Genomic DNA, 17,486 nt, shown 5'->3' on the forward strand with positions numbered 1-17,486 from the left:
AAGCAGGACCGAGCGCTCGGGCAGTCCTGTGCCCCCCGAAGCTAAACCCCTGCCCATTCAGTCCTCCTCCCTACAGGTTTTTGTCCTTGGCACTCAGAAGAGACACTGCTTAAACAGCATAATACTGCACCCATTGTAAGTGAAGGGTCTTCTGCTGCAGGCCTTACAATAGCCCCTGCAGAGGTCAGCTCAATAGCAGGGGCAAAAAAAACATTCAGGCAGAAAAACTGTCTCCATTATTAAAAAAGGGCCTTCTGCAAACCTTACTCTGGCCTTATAATAGCCCTGCTGAGGACCACTGGATAGTGCAAGCAAAAAGAGCGGAAAAATTGTAGGATTGGTCCTTAAACACTTCCAAATTAGTACACGCTACCCGTACCAGCTTTATTTTTTTTGTAACGAGCAGGAACTCCTTCATGTTTTTCTTACATTTAGCTAAGCCATAATATGCAAAATGATGCATGTTTATAAAGTGTACAATGAAGTCCATTTTTCAACACTGGCAATAAACAGGTTGTTCCACGACCTGCATTTGGCTATGCAGACCATTAGTGAGGAACAGAACGTGCCAACCATTGATTTAGGGCCTGAGGACACTGCTTGGGAGCACTCTGCAACTGCCAATGGTGCCACTGTCAATTTCAGTGCAGTGGCAGAAGCCTTTTGGACGGCTGCTGTACTGCATTACTGACATTATTTTAAACCAATACATTCTCAAATGTGTATTTGGGAGCTTTAGCAGAAAACACCACATGGTATGTGCTCTGCGTTACAGGGTTTTATAACTAAGGCTGACAATACAAAATAAGAAAACGTGGAGAAAAAGTCCAAAGCCCTCTCTAAAGTTGGCCAGGATTCATTCCTAGTGTCTCAGGCATGCAAACAGCTACTGTACTCTAAGGATCGGATAACTGCCCTAAATATAGGCAGTGGTTTTTAAATGGCTGCCTTGCAGATAACCTGCAAATTTGCTTTCTTTCATTGCCAGTCTGAGCCAAGAGCTCAGTGCTCACTTCTGTGCACCTTGGGGTAAGGATGCCTGTCAGTACCGCCCTTCAGTGAAATTGTTCTGTACCCTTCCGTTAATTCTGCATTTCTGGCCTTGGTCTCAGTGTGCTGTGCATGGCTGTAAAACACTGCTTTTTGAGAAAAGGGATGCACATAGTGCATGATTGCAGTGTACAGTGGCTGGTGTTGGAGGAAAACATTGCAGCAGGTACTCTTAAAACTTCCATACAATTTCCTCCCAATATCATCCCCATGTCATTCTGCACAGTGCAGAATTTTCTTAACATCAGCATAAAATCCCATGGCAACATCTCCCTTGTCCCAGTATGGACTCCTCTCTGCCGTGTTCCCAAATCCGACCGGCAGAGCCGCACTTGGAGCATCCTCCCGGCAGCTCCGGGCTGTGGTTTTAACCATCACCAGCCGAGCAGCAGCTCTGCCTTCTCGCAGGGCTGAGAGGAGATGGGTTGCCAGCTTCAGAGGCAACGCAGATTTTCCAAGGGGAAGAGGTGGCTTTTTTTGCCAGCAGAACCAGACAGGTAACTGTTCCTCGTGTGAGAATAAATACGCCTCTGTCCTCTGAAGGCACACGCAGGTGGAAGACACAGCCTCTCTGCTTCGCAGGCAGACTCGACGTGTCCATGAGGTTAGCTCGAGTCTACAGCATCTCTAAGTCTGTGAAATCCTTTTGCTGCTGAACGAGGAGAGGGGCACCAAGCTTTTTAAACCAGGGTCCCGTTCTTACTGTCATATTTCAGCCTGGGCCGGGGGAAGTTGAGGGTGGCATACTCTGTGGCATTCTGCATCTGTAAGTTCTTCACCTCCTCCGCAGAGCGCTCCCGGACCTTGGTGAACACCTGGATGTCTGCGTAATGAATGCTGTCGTCCTGCTTCATGTTCTTGGGTTTACTCACAGTGGCGTAGACAGGAGACTCCGGGACATTTTCGTATGTTGGAGCCTTTGGGGAGAAAAAGCTCCAGATGGTCAGCTCTGGGCTACTGCTACACCTGCCTTCCCCGGGCCAGGCAGAGACGCCTGCACGCTGCCCCCAGCACCCCCAGCCCTCTGACACCTCCTGCTCAGAGAGACAGGTTTCATCCTACTGCTTCCACTGCACTTCTAGGGGAAAAAATTGTTCCCACATCATTCCCACAGCCTACATGAGACGAGGCATTTCACAGCTGTGGATAACTGCCCCACATCTCCCTGACCCCTCAAGGCCGGGAGGTGATGGTCAGCTCCGTCCTGTCGGTATCCCGTCAGCAAAACAACTCTGGGAAGCTGTTTACCTTCCTGCCAGGCTGGTGCTGTTGGCTCTCATGTCTCACATTAGTTCCTGAAAAAGAAACACCAGCGGATCAGGTTAACACAACTGTTTATTGTTCCATCTCTGAATTCAGAAATGCAGCATCTGGCACATGGGCTCTCTCCACTGGATGCAAATCAAATTTCCACCCCATCTGACATCCTCAGCCCTAACGCTGTCTTTGAGGCCTGCCTCCGAGAAGAAAGCCTGGGCTTGTTTCTTTGGAAAAAATAAGGTTTCCTGGGATGACAACATGCTGTGGACCGCAATGTTCTTGGCAGAACCTAGGAGGACGCACACAGCACAGAGAGCTTCCTTGTCAGGCCCTTGGAGAAGTCAGATCCAGTTTTAACTTTGTTATTTCCTCTGCTGCCTGCAAACATATTTTGCCCAGCATGGTCCAAAGGCCACAGGACACTACTGGGCTACGTAGGACCCCCCTTTATCCTGGGGCACTGATGTCAGACGGATGTTTGCAGCTCTTAGGGGTGTTTGATGCAGCTTCTGCTTTGCTGCCACTCGAGAGCACTCACACGCTTTTCGATGTGAGACTCCGGTATTTTAAAGATACTGCTGAAGCCCTTTCCCTCCCCCTTGCCGAGCTCCATGGCATATCATACCCCTCTCGCTGTAAGTTTTAATGAAATTTTGCCTCTTGCCTCTTCTCTTCGGAAAGGTTAGGTACAGAAGAGTTTGGGAGAGGGTCTCAGCCTCAGGGATCCACTCACAGCCAGCGCTGATGAACGCCAGCTAACCAGGGGCTGATTTACACCCCCTGTTCTTGCGCTGTAGAGCATCTTCACAAATCCTTACCTTGCTTTTCCTTCTTCCTTTTAAAAAGCGAAAGACAGTTCCTGAAATCAGAGAGAGATGTCAGCCCGGAGAAGCCCCAGCCTCTGCTCTCATAACATGCAAACCCAAATGCACCGCCCCAGGGTACCGCATCGGTGCCGTGGGGAAGGTCTGAGATCCCAGCCTGCTGCAACCACCCCGGGGTGTCTGGGGCTGCCAGGACCCCCTGAACAGCTCCGTGGGCTCCAGCCCTGCTGGTGGAATGAGGCACCCTCTGAACCTGAGTGGCTTTTGCAGGGAGAAGGTCCAAGGGAGAGACGTGGGGCTGCATTTCCTTCTTTTGTGGCTGATCTGCCTTGCCCTACAGACACCCACAAGGCTCCTTGCCGTCCTGCCCTGTCTGGTTGTCCCCTATGCACATGCATCAGTGTGAGTGGGAACAGATTCCACTGTGGTTTTGCAACTGCGTTTCCACAGCTCCGTGACCAAAGATGTGGGGTGCTGAGCGTGATCTCGGCTAGCACGAAACATTTATCTTAGGGCCAGATGCTCTGATAACCCCATGCCCTGTGCTTTGGCCCCCGTGCCCAAGGAACAGCTGCACAGCCCACGTGCTGATTTAATGTTTCAGACTGTGTTTTTCCTGTTCGCAGTTTTCCACCTAAAACACTACCAAACCAAACAAGCTGCGCTCTCTATACAAGCCAAGCCAAACCCTAATCTTGTCTGTACCTGTGTGACCAGAGAGCGACAAGCCAAACACAGCTACGGCCCAAGCCACGGTGCGGACGGGAGCCAAATTCGTTCCTGCTGCAACAACAGAGCCGGGAGCCGAGCTCCCGCGGGCTGGCGCTGGCCGGGCAGCCCGTCCGCCTGGCCGAGCAGAGACGTGTCACATTCCGTGCCAGATGCACGAAGCAAATGTTATCCCTGCAGCACAAAGCGAACGTTATCCTTGCAGCACACTCGCATGTCTGGAGGAGAGCAGGTGCCAGCCCCCCGTGGGCTGCGGCACAGCTGAAAACGGGCAGGCGATGCTCTGAATGGGGCTGGAGAGCTCCCAGCTGGTACCAAGGAGCGCCGTGTGTCCCACGGGGTGCGCATTCGCCAGACACGTCTGCCACAAAGCAGGCCCTGAGGCAGAGCTCTGCCCCTGCCTGCTTTTAGAGGCATTTTGGGGAGGCGGCTGAGCAGGGCTGGGCGCGTGTGGTACCGGCTTTGGTGCTCTAATGGCAAAAGGAGAAAAGGAAAATAATGGCCAAGAACCTGGAAACCTCCGAAACAGCCGGCAATGATTAACCAGGCCTGCTGGAGCTGGGAAGTCAAAGGCAGCCCTGGGGGGGGCAGGGGGGCCGTGCCTGTACAAAAGGATCCAACGCTGCCTTTCGTCCCTCTGCTGTGTCCTGCCAGTCCTCCAGTCCCTGGCAGACAAAATCTGGGGGCTGCCAGCAAGGCAGCTTTGTCCTGGGGGGGTTCTCACTTGCGGCTCCCCCCCCTCCACTGTCCCTGTGAGCTCGCAGGGTCTCCAGGGCCCTCCCTGGCAAGGCTTGTGTGCTCGAGCCTTGGCTTCCTCACAGCATTCAGGCAGGTTGTGCACTGTAATTAAAATAATGCCATTTCAAGTAAAATTGGCAGGGTCCCTAGCCTCTTTCCTGGGAGGTGAGTTCCTGAACCAGCTTTCCAAGCCGCTCTGTCTTGTTTGGGTTGTCTTTCTTTGCAGAGAGGCCTTAGCAGGCAGCGTGTAGGCTGGAGGTATGCTGAGGCTGTCTGCAGGCTAATCGCAGCCCGGCAGGAGATGGCATCTCCTTGCCTCAGATCTGCGGTAATTAGAAAGGATGTGGCAAGGGAAACGAGAGCAGGGCAAACCTCTCCCCTCCTCTTCTCAAAACCAGGTCAGACGTGTTGTAACTAACTCACAGCCTGCTAGACTGTATTCTGCATGACAGCGTGCAGCGATACACTGCTTCTCCTTTCCCCGTGTCAGCAGCATCCTGATCTCTGCCCTACACAAGCCTGTTTCACTGTGGTTCCCAAACCTCGACATCCTTTGCTGCCCACGCACACTGGGTGAAGTAAGGATCCTCCCCAGGGCTGTACTGCACAGGTACCCGGACCCGTGGGCACGCTTTCCTCCATCAGCAGCTTTCCCCTGTGAAGAAGTTTGCTGTAATGGCTTTTCTCTGAAGATTTCAGGAACCTCCTCGGTCTCTTGCCGTTTGCCCCCCTTAAGGCCCACACTTTGGCAGTGATCATGACAAGGATCTTCCATCCAGCAGGCGGGTGCCTGCCTCCCCTGAGCCCTTTTGTAAGTCTCAGCTTTCTTTAGGAAGCCCAGCTCTTTGCTGACGCAGCTGTGGTGCTGAGCAAATATCCGAAAATACAAGCGGTTCTGACGCCTGGAAACACCTGAACTAAAATTAAGTGGCATTTTTTTCCCCTCTGTCACCAAGGTGCAGCCATGAATCACGCAAGCTGCTGCAGAGGGGCTTCGCTGTGCTTGGTCGCAGTCCTCTGTAGGTGTCCCACAGCCCATGTTACCAACAGCACATCCCCATTCACCTTCCCCCAGGCGTTTCCCCGTGCAGGGCAGGGACAGCTGCTCCTGGGGAGAGAGCTCTGCTTTTTTAGGGCCCCACACAGCCCCTAAGGCAGGTGGTAGCACCCGAGTCCCACAGGGGTGCTGGGGGCAAAAGGCTCTTTGGCCAGAGCCCTGTCCCCTGCTGCCGCCAGCAGAAACACCATGGTGTTTCTTCTTCTTGCTTTCCACGCAGCCCCTGGGAATAAAATCACGCAGGACACAGCAGCCCTGGTCCCTTGGGACAGCAGAACTTGACGTTGCCCCAGAGGAGCCGGCAGGAGCCATCGCTGCTCCCCAGCCGGAGCACAAAGCCTCTCTCCTGCTCGGCCCTGCCTGGGCAAGTGACCTCCAGGTCCGGGTCTGTGCCTCCTTCGGGAGCAGCGGTGTTTGCACAGGGCCTGGCACCGCTTGGACCCGGCAGCGCCCCACGACGCGCGCCCGCGGCTCTCACCGCCCCCAGCCGTGCCCCAGCAGATGCCCCGGGTGCCTCATTTCCCCCGGGCACAGGGGCAGAGGATGGAGGAAGAGGGGCTTCTGGTGGGCGAGACGTCACCCACCGGCCTCCCGCCTGCGCTTGGAGCCCCGAATCCCAAACTCCCTGACCCCCCCCCCCTTCCTCTGCTGCAGCCGCTAGGTGATGCTGTGCCGCTTTTAATTATTAAAAAGCGCCGGCGATTTTCGGACACTTCAGCGAAGCCGGCGCTGGAGGCAGGGAATGTGCTCCGGGCTTCGGCCGCCAGCCGCCGCTCCCCCCTCGCACCCCCCCGGTGCAGGGCGCTCCCCCCTCCGCCCTGTTTCATCAAGCAGGAGTGGGCCGGGGGGGGGGGGGAGAATTAAAGGGCTGTGTCCCCCCGGGGACACGGACCCACAGCCCCAGGGGGAGCTGCCAGGGCTCCCCAAGCGGGGACGGCGGCGGACAGGGGGTCCCCGACGGGTGCCCGGCCCTCAGGGCGCCCCTCCCGGCGCTTGGTTTGCTTTTGGGGGGGATCCCATTGCTGGTCCCTCGGCTCTTCTCAGCCCCGAGCAGGGGGAAGCCGGGCTGAGGAACCCCCCCCCCCCCAAAAAAAAAAGCACCAAAAACTTGTCGGGGTGGCGGTATGGGGGGAGATGCCCACCCCCTGCCCGCCGCCTCCCCCACTCACCGCGGGCGGCCGCGGCTGCAGCGGTTGCCCATGTCGCTGCCTCCTCCGCGCGGCAGGAGCGGCTTGTGGCCGGGCACAGCCCGTGTTTCCTGCTTCCCGGCCCCCGGCAGCTCCCGGGGAGTGTCTGCCCGGCTCGGGTTTCTCGCCAGCGCCGCGCCGGGGCCGTGCGTGCCATCTACCGGGGGGCTCCGGGCTCCCGGCTGCGGTCCCGGGCCGGATCCTGCCCGTTCCCCGGCCTTACAAAGCTGTCCGAGGGGAAGCTTCGGGCTTGTGAGTGCGTAAGAAGCCCAGCTCGCGGCGTTAAGGGTGTGCAGCGCAGCCCCCGGGCTCACCCCCGTGCCTTTCACCCATCCTCTGTACCCCCGGGGAGATCCCTCCGGCCTGCGCCCCCGGGCCGTGCCCCCAGGAGCTGGTCGTTGAGCTGATGCTAAATGCTGAAGGCGCCGTGTTGGTGGCACCCTGGGGCAGAGCCCGTGAGCTCCACAGGCAAGGTTTGGCGGCTCTGCGCTGGCCTCACAGGTGGCTGAGCTTTAATTCACCCTTCTGGCCGGGGAGCCAGCCCTAGCCCCCCGCTCGGGCTGTGCCCCTGCCCTCGGCCAGGCTCACGGCACCGTTTGTCGGGTGCCCGAGCGCAGGGCAAAGCCTGGGGCTGTCCGGGAGCGGCAGGAGGAGAAGGGTTCTGCTGTGCACGGACCACGGGGCGCTGCTGCTCTCGGATGAGTCCTGGGTGAGCTGCACAGCCTGGCTCTGGCACTGAAATGCTCTGGGGTCACCCAGCACCCCCAGCACCCCAGGGAGGATTGAGGGTCTGGCCGAGTCGGGATTCGGTCCTGTCCCAACAGGACCCTGTCCTCGGGCTCCTGCAAAGGCCGGGTGGTCTCAGGAGCCTGCGTCCCCCTGGGAAAGTGCCGACTGCGTGTCTCTGGGTTTGCCACAGACCCTGTTGATTTAGTGAGCCCGCGCCTGTTTTGATTTCTGGGATAACTTGGGCTTTGTTGCTTTGTGGAGAAAGAAAATAAAAAGGCTGCGAGCCTGTTCCCAGCAGCCCCTGACACAAGCGCTGGAGCTGCTGGTTTGAGCTCCACCGGCGAAACAGAAAGGCATCGAAAACATTGGCAGGGCTGGAGAGCACTTGGCTGCCGTTCTGCATTCCCTCCGCAGCCCCTGTCTGCGGGGCTGGGAGGCAGCCCTGGCCTCCAGCGCCCAGCAAACCCACCGGGCTCCGGCGTGCGCAGGGGTGGGGAGCAGCCCCCGGCCGCCACCAGGCAGTGCCAGCCCCGCGCCGCCCGGGGCAGCCGTCTTCGTGTGCCTGGAGACGTCGTCTGGGTGGCGAGCTGTGCAATTGGCACAGGACGAGCCTGCGAGCGCCCAGCGAAGGAGAATGAACTTGGTGGAGAGCAAAGGCAGGGCTAATAAAAGCCAGAGGGGGAAGAGAGCAGCGTAGCGGCTGCTAATGCTGGGTGTTTGCACTGCAGCAGTGTCAGGGTACTGCAGGCAGCGGGGGACTGGGAGCACACTGTGATGGGAGTGGTACAGCACACAGCGAGCTGGCATCATCTCCAAAAAATGAAGATGGGAGAGCTCTGAACTCATCTGGCCACTTCTGCCTTAGGATCCGCTCCCTGGTAGCCCCAGCCCAGGCCCCGTGGCTGTTTTTGGGGACCCGGGTGGGTGCTGCTGCGAGTGGGATGCGGTGTGTGCGGTGCTGGAGGCTGGTGCTGCGTGCGCCCAGGAGCAGGGGGGTTGCACGCAGAGCGGTCGCTTCTCGAGGGCTGGGAAGTTCCTGCCCTTACAAGCGGCCACTTCAGGTGACTGACGGCCACTAGCAGAGGGTTGTCTCTGCAATTATTACCAATAACCTACACAAAGCCTCTTGTAAAGATTTTTATTTTGGCAGCAACTGAAATGCTCTCTGGCAGCAGCTTATCTGGTCCTACGGAGTAAGGGCATCCCTCAGCGGCACGTACCACGGGTGTGGGTGATGTGCACCGGGCAGGATGGATGCTCAGTCGCCCTCCTGCTCGCTCCCATGGTGCTGGCAAGCGGGGCAGCTCTCCGCTTCCCTCTGAGCCTCACTGCTGGCAGGGGCCCCGAGGAGCAGAAAGCAGCAGCACGGAGGTTGCTGGGCGAAGGAGCAGCCTGAGCATGGCCTTTCTGGTGCTGTCCGTGCAGGGAGGCAGCGTGCAGAAACCCACAGCCACATCCCGGCAGGAGGAGGCTCCGGCCATGGGTCCCTGGAGCTTTTCTGTCTCCTATGGGAGGGCTGCACGGAGCCCTGCCAGGGACCCCCATATTTGGCCAGTGACACAGCAATTTGGCTGCTTTAATTGGCACTGACGAGGATTGTGCCTGGCGCCTGCTGAGCCCTGGGGCCAGCCGAGGCAGCAGCTGCTGCCGGTAGCAGCACACCCGATCCCTGGCCCAGCATCACACGGCCGTGGATAGGTTTCTCGTGTAGCCGGTAGCATCACCGTGTCTGCAAAAGGGGCAGAATTCTCCCCTCTGTGGCTCCACAGCGGGTGCTGCGATGCCAGCAAGGCGTTTGGGACCTGAGCAGAGCCCTTCCCTTCGGCATTTTGGGGTTTGCTCCCCTCACAAGAGCTGAGTGGTCTGCGTGTGAACAAGCCTCGCGTCCCATAAACGAGTGGTCTGAGGCAGGGCCATGGCTTGGTGATTATTTACTCGGGCTGACTCCAGCTCCAGCTCTGGACTCTCACCGTGAGCCTCCACAAGCCCACGCTGCACGGCGTGGCCAGAAGCAATGCAAACCCAGGGCGAACGACAGCAGGCCGGAGGCAGATTTATTTCTCCTTCCTCCCGAGAGCTGCAGGCGCTTTTACAGACCACCGAGAGCCCTGTGTCTGCACACAGGTCAGCCGCCGGCTCCGAATCGAGGCGCTGGGCTCGTTCCTTCCCTGGGGCAGGAGCAGCTTCTGGGCCGGCGCTGGGTGAGAGTCGCCCTTCCCACGCGGGGTGAGGGAAGGGCATGGTGCTCGGCGGGCGCTTGGCCCAGGAGAAAACTTGCATTACAGTCCCTCACACAAACACTTCGGTTCCCTTTTTTTTTTTTTTCAATTCCAAGCCCCTTTTTCCAACCATCAGCCGTAAGAAGCAGAAGTCTGGCGTTTGCACGGCTGCCTCCCAGCCCTGCTGGGCGCTGGTGGTGAGAAATCGGGGTCTGGCACTGTGACTCCCCACCCTGTCCCCCCCTAACCCCCCCACTCAAGCCCAGCTTTGGGGCCTTTAGGACTCTTCCTTCCCTTTTCCCTCCTCAGACTGTTCTTCTTTCCCCACTGGCTGCTCCTGGTGGGTTATCTTCACCTCGTTGACCCTGGCCTTCACCTCCTTCCCCGTCCGGGGAGCCACAATGCTTAGGATGCCGTCGTGGGACAAGGTGGCCCTCACCAGCAAGGGGTCGACGTCCAGCGGGAGGATGTAGGTCCTGGTGAACTCTCGGGAGATGAAGCCGTGGCGGTCAGCCTTCTGCGGGTGCTGCCCCATCACCTCCAGCAGGTTGTCCACGGTGCGGACGGTGAGCTCGCTGGGGAGGAAGTGGCAGACGTCCAGGAACACCTGGAACTTGTGCTCGTTGAGGCTGACCTCGGACGTGCCTCGGTCCAGCTGCTTGTTGATGCGGGGCCTGATGTAGTAGCCGTGGTACAGGGCAGGGGCTAGAATCTCACATGGGGACACACCTGAAAATGAGACCCGGTGAGGGTTTCCCGGGCAAGGGGCTGGAGAAGGAAGCTTGGCAGGGGGACAGGAGGAGGCTGGGACCTAGCGAACACCTTGGCTTTGCCACCACATCGTCTACGTGATGGGGACGGAGTCTCTGGTGGCTCCTGCCCTTGTGCCTCCAAAACCACGCTCGGTGCTACTCGCTCGCACACCACGAGTGCCTGCTGGGTGCGCTGGGAGGGACTGGTGGGTGCACTGGGCGCTTGGCAGTGCAAAGCCCACGGCCAGGGCTTGGCAGGCAAAGTGCTGATGGTGAAGAAACTGCCCTTGAAGAACTAAAAGGCCTTTTGTGTGCCATTGTCCGGGGGGCTTTCCTTGGAGCTTTTTGCCTTTTCACGCTGTTGTGCAGGCGCTGAATGGTTCTGCTGCTGCCCACATTCCTTCCTCTCCGCCAGCCGCTGCTGGGCTTTGTGCTCAACACCCCAGCTCAGCTTTTCTCCGCTGCCCCCGGCTACAAAATCTCCCCCTCTCTTTGCACGAGCAGCTTTCTAAACTTTCACCCCTCCTGCCGCGGGCAGGGGTGGGAGCGCTGCCTGCCCACCTCTCCCGTGGCCAGGGCCCCCTGCTCAGCCTGAAGGCGAGCGCAGGGACGTGTCCTGCACAGCCTCTTCTGGGTGTGCATGGCGTGTGCGTGGGGCAGGAGGTGTGGGGGGCTGCTGGAGGAAAGCCTGACCCGTAGCCAGGCTGCGGAGGAGCGTTTTGCTCTGCACTGGCACAACGTGTGCACGAGTGACAGACCACTGGGGGCATGAGGGAGGGACAGGGGAGACAGCACTGGGCATGGATGGAGGGGATGGACCTAAAGAGAAACACCCTGGGTACTGCTCCCTGATTTTACCTGGGTTCCCATGCTCAAGCTTCCTTGGCTCCAGGAGCCCCGCTCTGGAGCTCAGCCTCCCCAGAGAGACTCCAGCAGCCTCCTCCAGCAGAGGACAGAAAGGTGCCGGGGGGCCCCACCTCCCTCCTTACCTTCTCCGAAGTTCTGGTCGTAGATCTTGCTGGGGTTGGCGAACTCATACTCGGAACTCATGGGGTAGGCGTGGGGCACGGTCCGTGCAGCCATGGCGTGCCGGGGAAGGGGACCGTCCGCGCGCTCGCCGCCTCTGAGAGTGAAGGCTGCAGATTGCAAGGTTTTAGTTGGGTGAATTCCGCAGGGAGGAGTGTGTGATAAAAAGACGGACCAAAATAGCCCCGCGCGCAGGCCCCGGGTCGCCTCGCCAGGGTGACGAGGGAAGCTCCTCGCTGCATTCCTGCGGGCAGCGCAGGCTCTGCCTGTCCGTGGGGAGGATCCTGCACCCCTTCCCCTGAGATCCCCTCCTCGAGCAGGGCACAGGGGGCAGGTTCAGAGCCCCAAACGCTGGCCCTGACACCCCTGAGGCACCCCGCGGGGACAGGGCAGTGGTTCGTGGCGGCTGGTGCTCAGTCGGGTCATGCAAAGTCACCGTCATCACCCCACATCCCGAACGGTGCTGCTGCGAGCTGGCTGTCCCCCGGCCAGGGCTTCAGCACCGTGTGGTGGGACCCAGAGGGACGCCTGTGCTGGAGACATGACTTAAGCAGGCATCCGAAAGCTGGCCTAGGTCCACGTTGTTGAACTGGGGGGGTTGGTGCCCAGTTAAGCTCCTCGTACCCTGAAACCAGAGATTTCCGTGAGCCCATGTCCCTGCAGTACGAGAGCAGGTGCACTGCTGCTGATGAATTGGAGAAGGTATTTATGGCTGGGCTGTTGCACGGAGCGAATTCTGCTCCCTGTTCTTGCAGGCAAGCTGAGAGGAGGAGGGTCAGCCCCTTTTGGTGGTGCTGGCAGTAAGCATGGCGTGCCCTTGGGCCAGCAATCTCGATGCAAAAAGCTTGCATTTGAGCTGCAAGCTCTCAGAGGGAGACACGTTCTTGTCCCTTAAGGACAGCTGCTAGGCTGAACCCAGTCTCATGATTTAGGTTCAATGGCAAAGCCGGAACCAAAGTAAACGTGTGAATTAAGGCATATTAGGAGCATTAATTTTAAGAAATGAGCTTGCTGCAGGGGCGCAGGCGGAGGCGGTTTGCATCCCGCAGAGGGCACGCAGCCGTGCAGATCCATGGGGCCGCTGCTGTGCCCGCTTTATCTCCGCTCCCAGAGCGCTGGGCTCTTCTGCTCTCTCCAGCAAAGTGGTTTCTGTAGTGGGCAAAGGAGGAGAGGTGTCGGGCTGATGCGATGCGGAGATCACCCTTCACTCGCACACCCCCGCGGGTGCTAGGGCAGCGATGCTGGCTGGGCTGCGGAGCCGCTCTCAGGGGCATCTCGGCCAAGACCTCCCGGGGCCCATCCTGCCCTCCCACTCAGCCGGGCCTGGGGCTCCCTTTGCCTCAGGGAGAGGCAGAGCTCTTCCCAGACACGTGGGTGCCGTGGGGAGCTGCGGCCTCGGTGCTGTCACCGGGAACAACGGCCCCTTGTCCTTTTCCGTGTGAGCCAAAGATAGGAGCGGCATTGATCCTGCTGGCATCCAAAGCAGCCGGGAACATCCGCCAAAGCCCGCCTGGGACTCTGCAGATAAACAGCACGTGGGGAGCGGGGCGGGCGGCCGGGCAGTTGGGCTTCTTGCTGCCCCGTTAGGCTCCTTTTCTTCTTCTCCCCTTCCCCCTCCTCCTTAGCAGCCCGTTCAAATCCCCCAGACAGCTCCTGGGCACCGCTGGAGGGACCAGCCCAGGAGCAGGACAATAAAATCCCTGACACCACTATTCGAGAGGCCGCGGGGGGAGAGGCCCCGCCAGCCGTGTGGGTATAAAGCTGCCCCCTGCTCCGGGCACAGCACCGCAGCACAGTCCTCTGCTCCGCTCCTCCGCTGCGCTCCGATGGATATCACCATTCACAACCCCCTGATCCGCAGACCTCTCTTATCTTGGTTGGCACCGAGTCGTATCTTCGACCAGATTTTTGGAGAGCACCTGCAGGAGTCTGAGCTGCTCCCCGCTTCCCCCAGCCTCAGCCCCTTCCTGATGAGATCCCCCATCTTTCGGATGCCCAGCTGGCTGGAGACGGGACTCTCGGAGGTAATCTTCCCTTCTTACTGCTCTTTGCTATCGCAGGGCGCGCATCCCGACGGGTCTGGAGCCGGGGAGCTGGGAGAGCTGAGAGCTGGGAAGCTGCTTGTAGGTGGTTAACAGGAAATCCCTGGGGAAAAGGGTGCTGTGTTTGTCTGCTCCTCCGCTTTAGGCAAGAACCTCTGCACGCTCTGCTAATCACTTGTGACCGGGAGCAAGCATCGCCGTAGCTGTGGGCACGGAGGCAGACTGAGCCCTGTGTGTGCTGCAGATGACCGTAAGAGCTGATGGAAGCAAGGAAGAAGCCGAATTTCCTGCAAAACTTTCGCTCCTGCTCCCTCCTGAGAAGCAAACAGCACATGGGCTGCAGGACCCCGGTGCCGGGCAGCGTGGGTGCCCGCGGCTGCGGGGTGAAAAGGGGCCTTGGTTAAAGAGCTGCCGCCGAGCAAAGCAGCATTTCCAGAAAGACGCAGCACCCAAGGGATCCCAAAACAGCCCTCTGCTTGTTCCAGGGGCTGAGCCAAGAGGCACGCAGCTCAGATGACCTTGCCCTGGCTGCAGGTCATCTGTCTGCTCACAAGTAACTTACAGAGCTACTCGGAGCCGGAGCGAGGGGGAAGTGCTTTCTTAATCTTTGCTTAATGTTTCCCTTGGTTTAGTGAGCTGGGTCTGGCTGTGTGCTGAAGCAGCCGCAATAAGCATCACAGATAACAGCATCCGACTATCGCAGTGGAGAAATCTTCACAAGTAGCCTAGCAGGAGGAGGAGGAAGCCTCCCAGGTCAAACTGCAGAAAGCAGTAAGCCTAGAGCTGGCACTGGGCCTGCTCCTGGCCACGAATGCAGCAGGAAGGCAGAGACTTTGTAAACTCCCGCTTACTTGTCCAAGACAGTCAATAAATGCAAATTCAACCTCAGCAGCCAGCAAAAAGCAGCATTTTCTGGAGGTGATAAAGTGCGAAATGGAAGGGAAGGAGGTAGGATTAGCAGCAGGTGACTCGGTTTCAGCAGAAGTCCTGCTGCTCAGATGAGAGAGGTGGGCAGTGAGGCAGCAGAGCTCGCCTGTGGCATGCTATTTTGGTTACTAAAGGGTGACGATACAGGGGGAAGCCTCCAAGTGACACAGATGAGCTGCAGTCAGCTGCACTGTCAGGGTTTCTTTTTCCAGAAAGACTTAGCAACATCCAGTCGCAGAGACTGGAAACCTCCAGACACTCTGTGAAAGGAATCAGATGTAAGAAGAGTTGGCTTTAACAAATACAGGTTGAGAGAGTCTCTTCCTCACACCCCAGAAAATGTTTATCCCCTGTGACTGAGCCAAAGCATCCTGTTGTAGGTGCCGTAGTGATGGGCATTGATGTAGCAAGGGACAAACCCGGCCAGATGAGAACGCCAGGACTGAAGGAAGGAGGTCAGGCAGCGCATGTGGAGATACCAGCTTAAGCCTTGAAGTGCTGTATGCCGAGAGCCTTTTGAAGCTGAAACCCTTGCCGGCTCTTTCCTGAAGCCATCTCTTTATTTTGCAGATGCGACTGGAGAAGGACAAATTTTCTGTAAATCTTGATGTGAAGCATTTCTCCCCGGAGGAGCTAAAAGTGAAGGTGCTCGGGGACATGGTAGAAATTCACGGGAAACACGAGGAGCGCCAGGTACCTCTGCTTTAACTGGGCCCCTGGTAGAGCCGGTGTGAGCTTCCTCATCTGTGGTTGAACAAGGAGGCTGCAAACCAGTCCTCTCCTGTGCTCGTCTCAGACACTTCTAGTGGCTTTTATTGATCCAGTCCTAACAGAAGATGCTCTGTGCTGACCCCAGCCTGGGCAGCAGCAGGGTGGCTTATTGCTGTGTTACACGAGCTGTGAACTGAACTGGGAAATCAGCTTTGAAATGGGCATTTCTGGGCCTCCCTCTTTCTGGGTAGTGGCCAAGAATGCAGGGTGGCACTCAATAAGTTAACAATGAACTGTAATAATTAAACCACTTAATGAATCAATGCACTGCCCTGTTCCACTAGCAGGAGGCTATCTCTTCCTGAAAAAGGCCCATTTAGCACTTTGTAACCCTTAAAGGTTGCGTTCTGCTGTCAGTCACCCCACTGCTCGCTGGCTCTGGGCACCTCTGCGGCAATCGGGCAGAGAGAAGTCAAAAGGCATGTCCAAAGCTGTAGGTAACAGGGATTGCCCACCCCAGAAGGAAACAAATCCTCATGATGAAGTTGATATGTCATGGTAACCGTCAGCTCCGAGAGCTTCTGGGAGCCCAGATGGGTCAATCAGAAAATCCAGCACTACTTGTAGCTGGTGGGAGCCTGTAAGTCTGACATGGCTTCTGCAAAGCTTTTTGGCTGAGAAAATATTCCAGCACTACAGCTGAGATCAGCTCACTGGGGATTTGTGTTACGAGAGCCCTGGAGACCCTCAGGAACAGACATGGATGTAGCTCCTGCACCTTAGCAGTGACAGCACGGCGCTGTGCAATGAAGCTAGTCTCTGGCTGGCACGAGAGCTGCAATATAAAGTCTGCTCCTGCAAACAGTGTGCCTGCAGGCACCTGCAGCATGGGCAGGGCAGGCTCTCGCTACAGCCAGTCTCAGCTCTTTACAAAGAGCATCTCATAATAAAAACTCTTTTCAATTTCTGAGAAGTTTTCCTTTGAGAGCTGGGGCTTCCCAAACTCAGACTTTACGCAAAGGTTTAGGTGGAACTGCGTGAACACTTCTAATCAGGGCTGTTCCTTCTCTTCTCCTTTTGCAGGATGAACATGGCTTTATCGCCAGGGAGTTCAACAGGAAATACAGGATTCCAGCTGACGTGGATCCCCTGACCATAACCTCATCTCTCTCTCTGGATGGTGTCCTGACGGTGAGCGCACCGAGGAAGCAAAGCGACGTCCCCGAGCGCAGCATTCCCATCACCCGTGAAGAGAAACCTGCCATTGCAGGATCCCAGAGGAAGTAGGCTGCTATCTAAAGTCACCCCAGGGCCATTCAAGAGCACTTCTCATCAGATGCCAGCTGTACTGAATGGCCACTCTTATTTATTTATGCTGAGTAAGTTTACTAACAAATAAAACATGAATAAGCAGTCTGTAGTTTTTGGTTTTGAGCACTCAGGACAAGGGAAGCGTTGGCTCAAGAAGGCCACGTAAGATTGGTGTGCAGGGAAACATACCTGGCATCACTCTTGCTTACAGCTTGAGTGGCAGGCGTGTCCAGGAGAGCTTGTCTCGGTGTTCAGAAACACTTCGCTAGCTTAACTTCATTTTCTCTAATGTTTTGCAAACATCTAATTGCATGAGCCTTTTCCTTCAATGTTTCCAGAGGATTTCTGAGTGTTTCACAAGCAATAGAAGAGCTTCTCCAGTGGAGATTAGGTTGTTAGGACAACTTTGTGACAATCGAAACCCATTCGAAGTGTAGGTATTAGATAACAACTGAACAGAGAACAGCTGTATCTTATATCTCTCGAATGACTCATGTTATGTGGAAGCATCCAAGTGCTGCAATCAGTTTAGGGCAGTTGCAGATGACAACTGCAAAGCTGCAGTAAACACAGATACACCCAGAGAGGAGAAAATGCCCTGCTGTCATGGCACAAATCACATCACCTTGAAACTATGTTGTCAGTGCCCTTCAAACAATAAATAGCATCTGAAGTCTACAGTATTAATCTGATTTATGCTAACATTGTTGAGTGGTACAAAACACTGCTGAGTCTTTCTCATGTGTCATCATCGGCTTAGCTTCAAAGAGATATGAGCAGAAAGGAAAGTCTGTTTTACTGGAATTGAATTTCTGTAATTCCTGCTAAAAAAACAGAATGCCACGGATCTGTCACACAGATCGTCACACTCTGACCTATTTTCTACATTCCTTATACCTTCTAAGACAAAAGTTATGTTAGAAG

The 17,486-nt window shown here is 56.8% G+C and overlaps 3 protein-coding genes across 4 annotated transcripts; 1 reads left to right on the plus strand and 2 right to left on the minus strand.

Moving 5' to 3' along the window:
- Positions 1-363: 363 nt before the first annotated feature.
- On the minus strand, positions 364-7,100 carry C21H11orf52 (chromosome 21 C11orf52 homolog). 2 transcript variants are annotated; one of them, XM_048063249.2, is made up of 4 exons: positions 6,828-6,971; positions 3,129-3,169; positions 2,299-2,345; positions 364-1,967 (listed from the first exon to the last, which is right to left on the minus strand). In XM_048063249.2, exons 1-4 carry the CDS (start codon positions 6,857-6,859, stop codon positions 1,731-1,733), a joined length of 357 nt encoding a protein of 118 aa, XP_047919206.1. In that variant the 5' UTR covers positions 6,860-6,971; the 3' UTR covers positions 364-1,730. The 2 variants fall into 2 exon arrangements, with proteins under 2 accessions (XP_047919206.1, XP_066837200.1); XM_066981099.1 differs by lacking the exon at positions 3,129-3,169 and having other exon boundaries at positions 6,828-7,100.
- Positions 7,101-9,609: 2,509 nt separating this feature from the next.
- HSPB2 (heat shock protein family B (small) member 2) lies at positions 9,610-11,735 on the minus strand. Its single transcript, XM_013187248.3, has 2 exons — positions 11,535-11,735; positions 9,610-10,522 (listed from the first exon to the last, which is right to left on the minus strand). The coding sequence occupies exons 1-2, from the start codon at positions 11,626-11,628 to the stop codon at positions 10,071-10,073; spliced, it is 546 nt and encodes a 181-aa protein (XP_013042702.2). The 5' UTR covers positions 11,629-11,735; the 3' UTR covers positions 9,610-10,070.
- A 1,349-nt stretch (positions 11,736-13,084) lies between these two features.
- Positions 13,085-16,664, plus strand: CRYAB (crystallin alpha B). The gene is made up of 3 exons (XM_013187250.3): positions 13,085-13,595; positions 15,111-15,233; positions 16,335-16,664. Exons 1-3 carry the CDS (start codon positions 13,398-13,400, stop codon positions 16,536-16,538), a joined length of 525 nt encoding a protein of 174 aa, XP_013042704.1. The 5' UTR covers positions 13,085-13,397; the 3' UTR covers positions 16,539-16,664.
- Positions 16,665-17,486: the final 822 nt, after the last annotated feature.

This window comes from Anser cygnoides, chromosome 21 (assembly GCF_040182565.1).
Source record: "Anser cygnoides isolate HZ-2024a breed goose chromosome 21, Taihu_goose_T2T_genome, whole genome shotgun sequence".
Lineage (NCBI taxonomy): Eukaryota > Metazoa > Chordata > Aves > Anseriformes > Anatidae > Anser > Anser cygnoides.

Bases quoted from the DNA above. Each gene is read 5' to 3' on its own strand.
- C21H11orf52 (XM_066981099.1), bottom strand. From the start codon at position 7,002: ATGGCACGCACGGCCCCGGCGCGGCGCTGGCGAGAAACCCGAGCCGGG. The intron at 2,346-6,827 runs GTGAGTGGGGGA...TTTCTTTTTCAG, and splicing joins TGCAGCCGCGGCCGCCCGCG to GAACTAATGTGAGACATGAG. The intron at 1,968-2,298 runs GTAAACAGCTTC...TTCTCCCCAAAG, and splicing joins AGCACCAGCCTGGCAGGAAG to GCTCCAACATACGAAAATGT.
- HSPB2 (XM_013187248.3), bottom strand. From the start codon at position 11,628: ATGGCTGCACGGACCGTGCCCCACGCCTACCCCATGAGTTCCGAGTAT. The intron at 10,523-11,534 runs GTAAGGAGGGAG...TCTCATTTTCAG, and splicing joins CGACCAGAACTTCGGAGAAG to GTGTGTCCCCATGTGAGATT.
- CRYAB (XM_013187250.3), top strand. From the start codon at position 13,398: ATGGATATCACCATTCACAACCCCCTGATCCGCAGACCTCTCTTATCT. The intron at 13,596-15,110 runs GTAATCTTCCCT...TTTATTTTGCAG, and splicing joins TGGAGACGGGACTCTCGGAG to ATGCGACTGGAGAAGGACAA. The intron at 15,234-16,334 runs GTACCTCTGCTT...CTCCTTTTGCAG, and splicing joins GGAAACACGAGGAGCGCCAG to GATGAACATGGCTTTATCGC.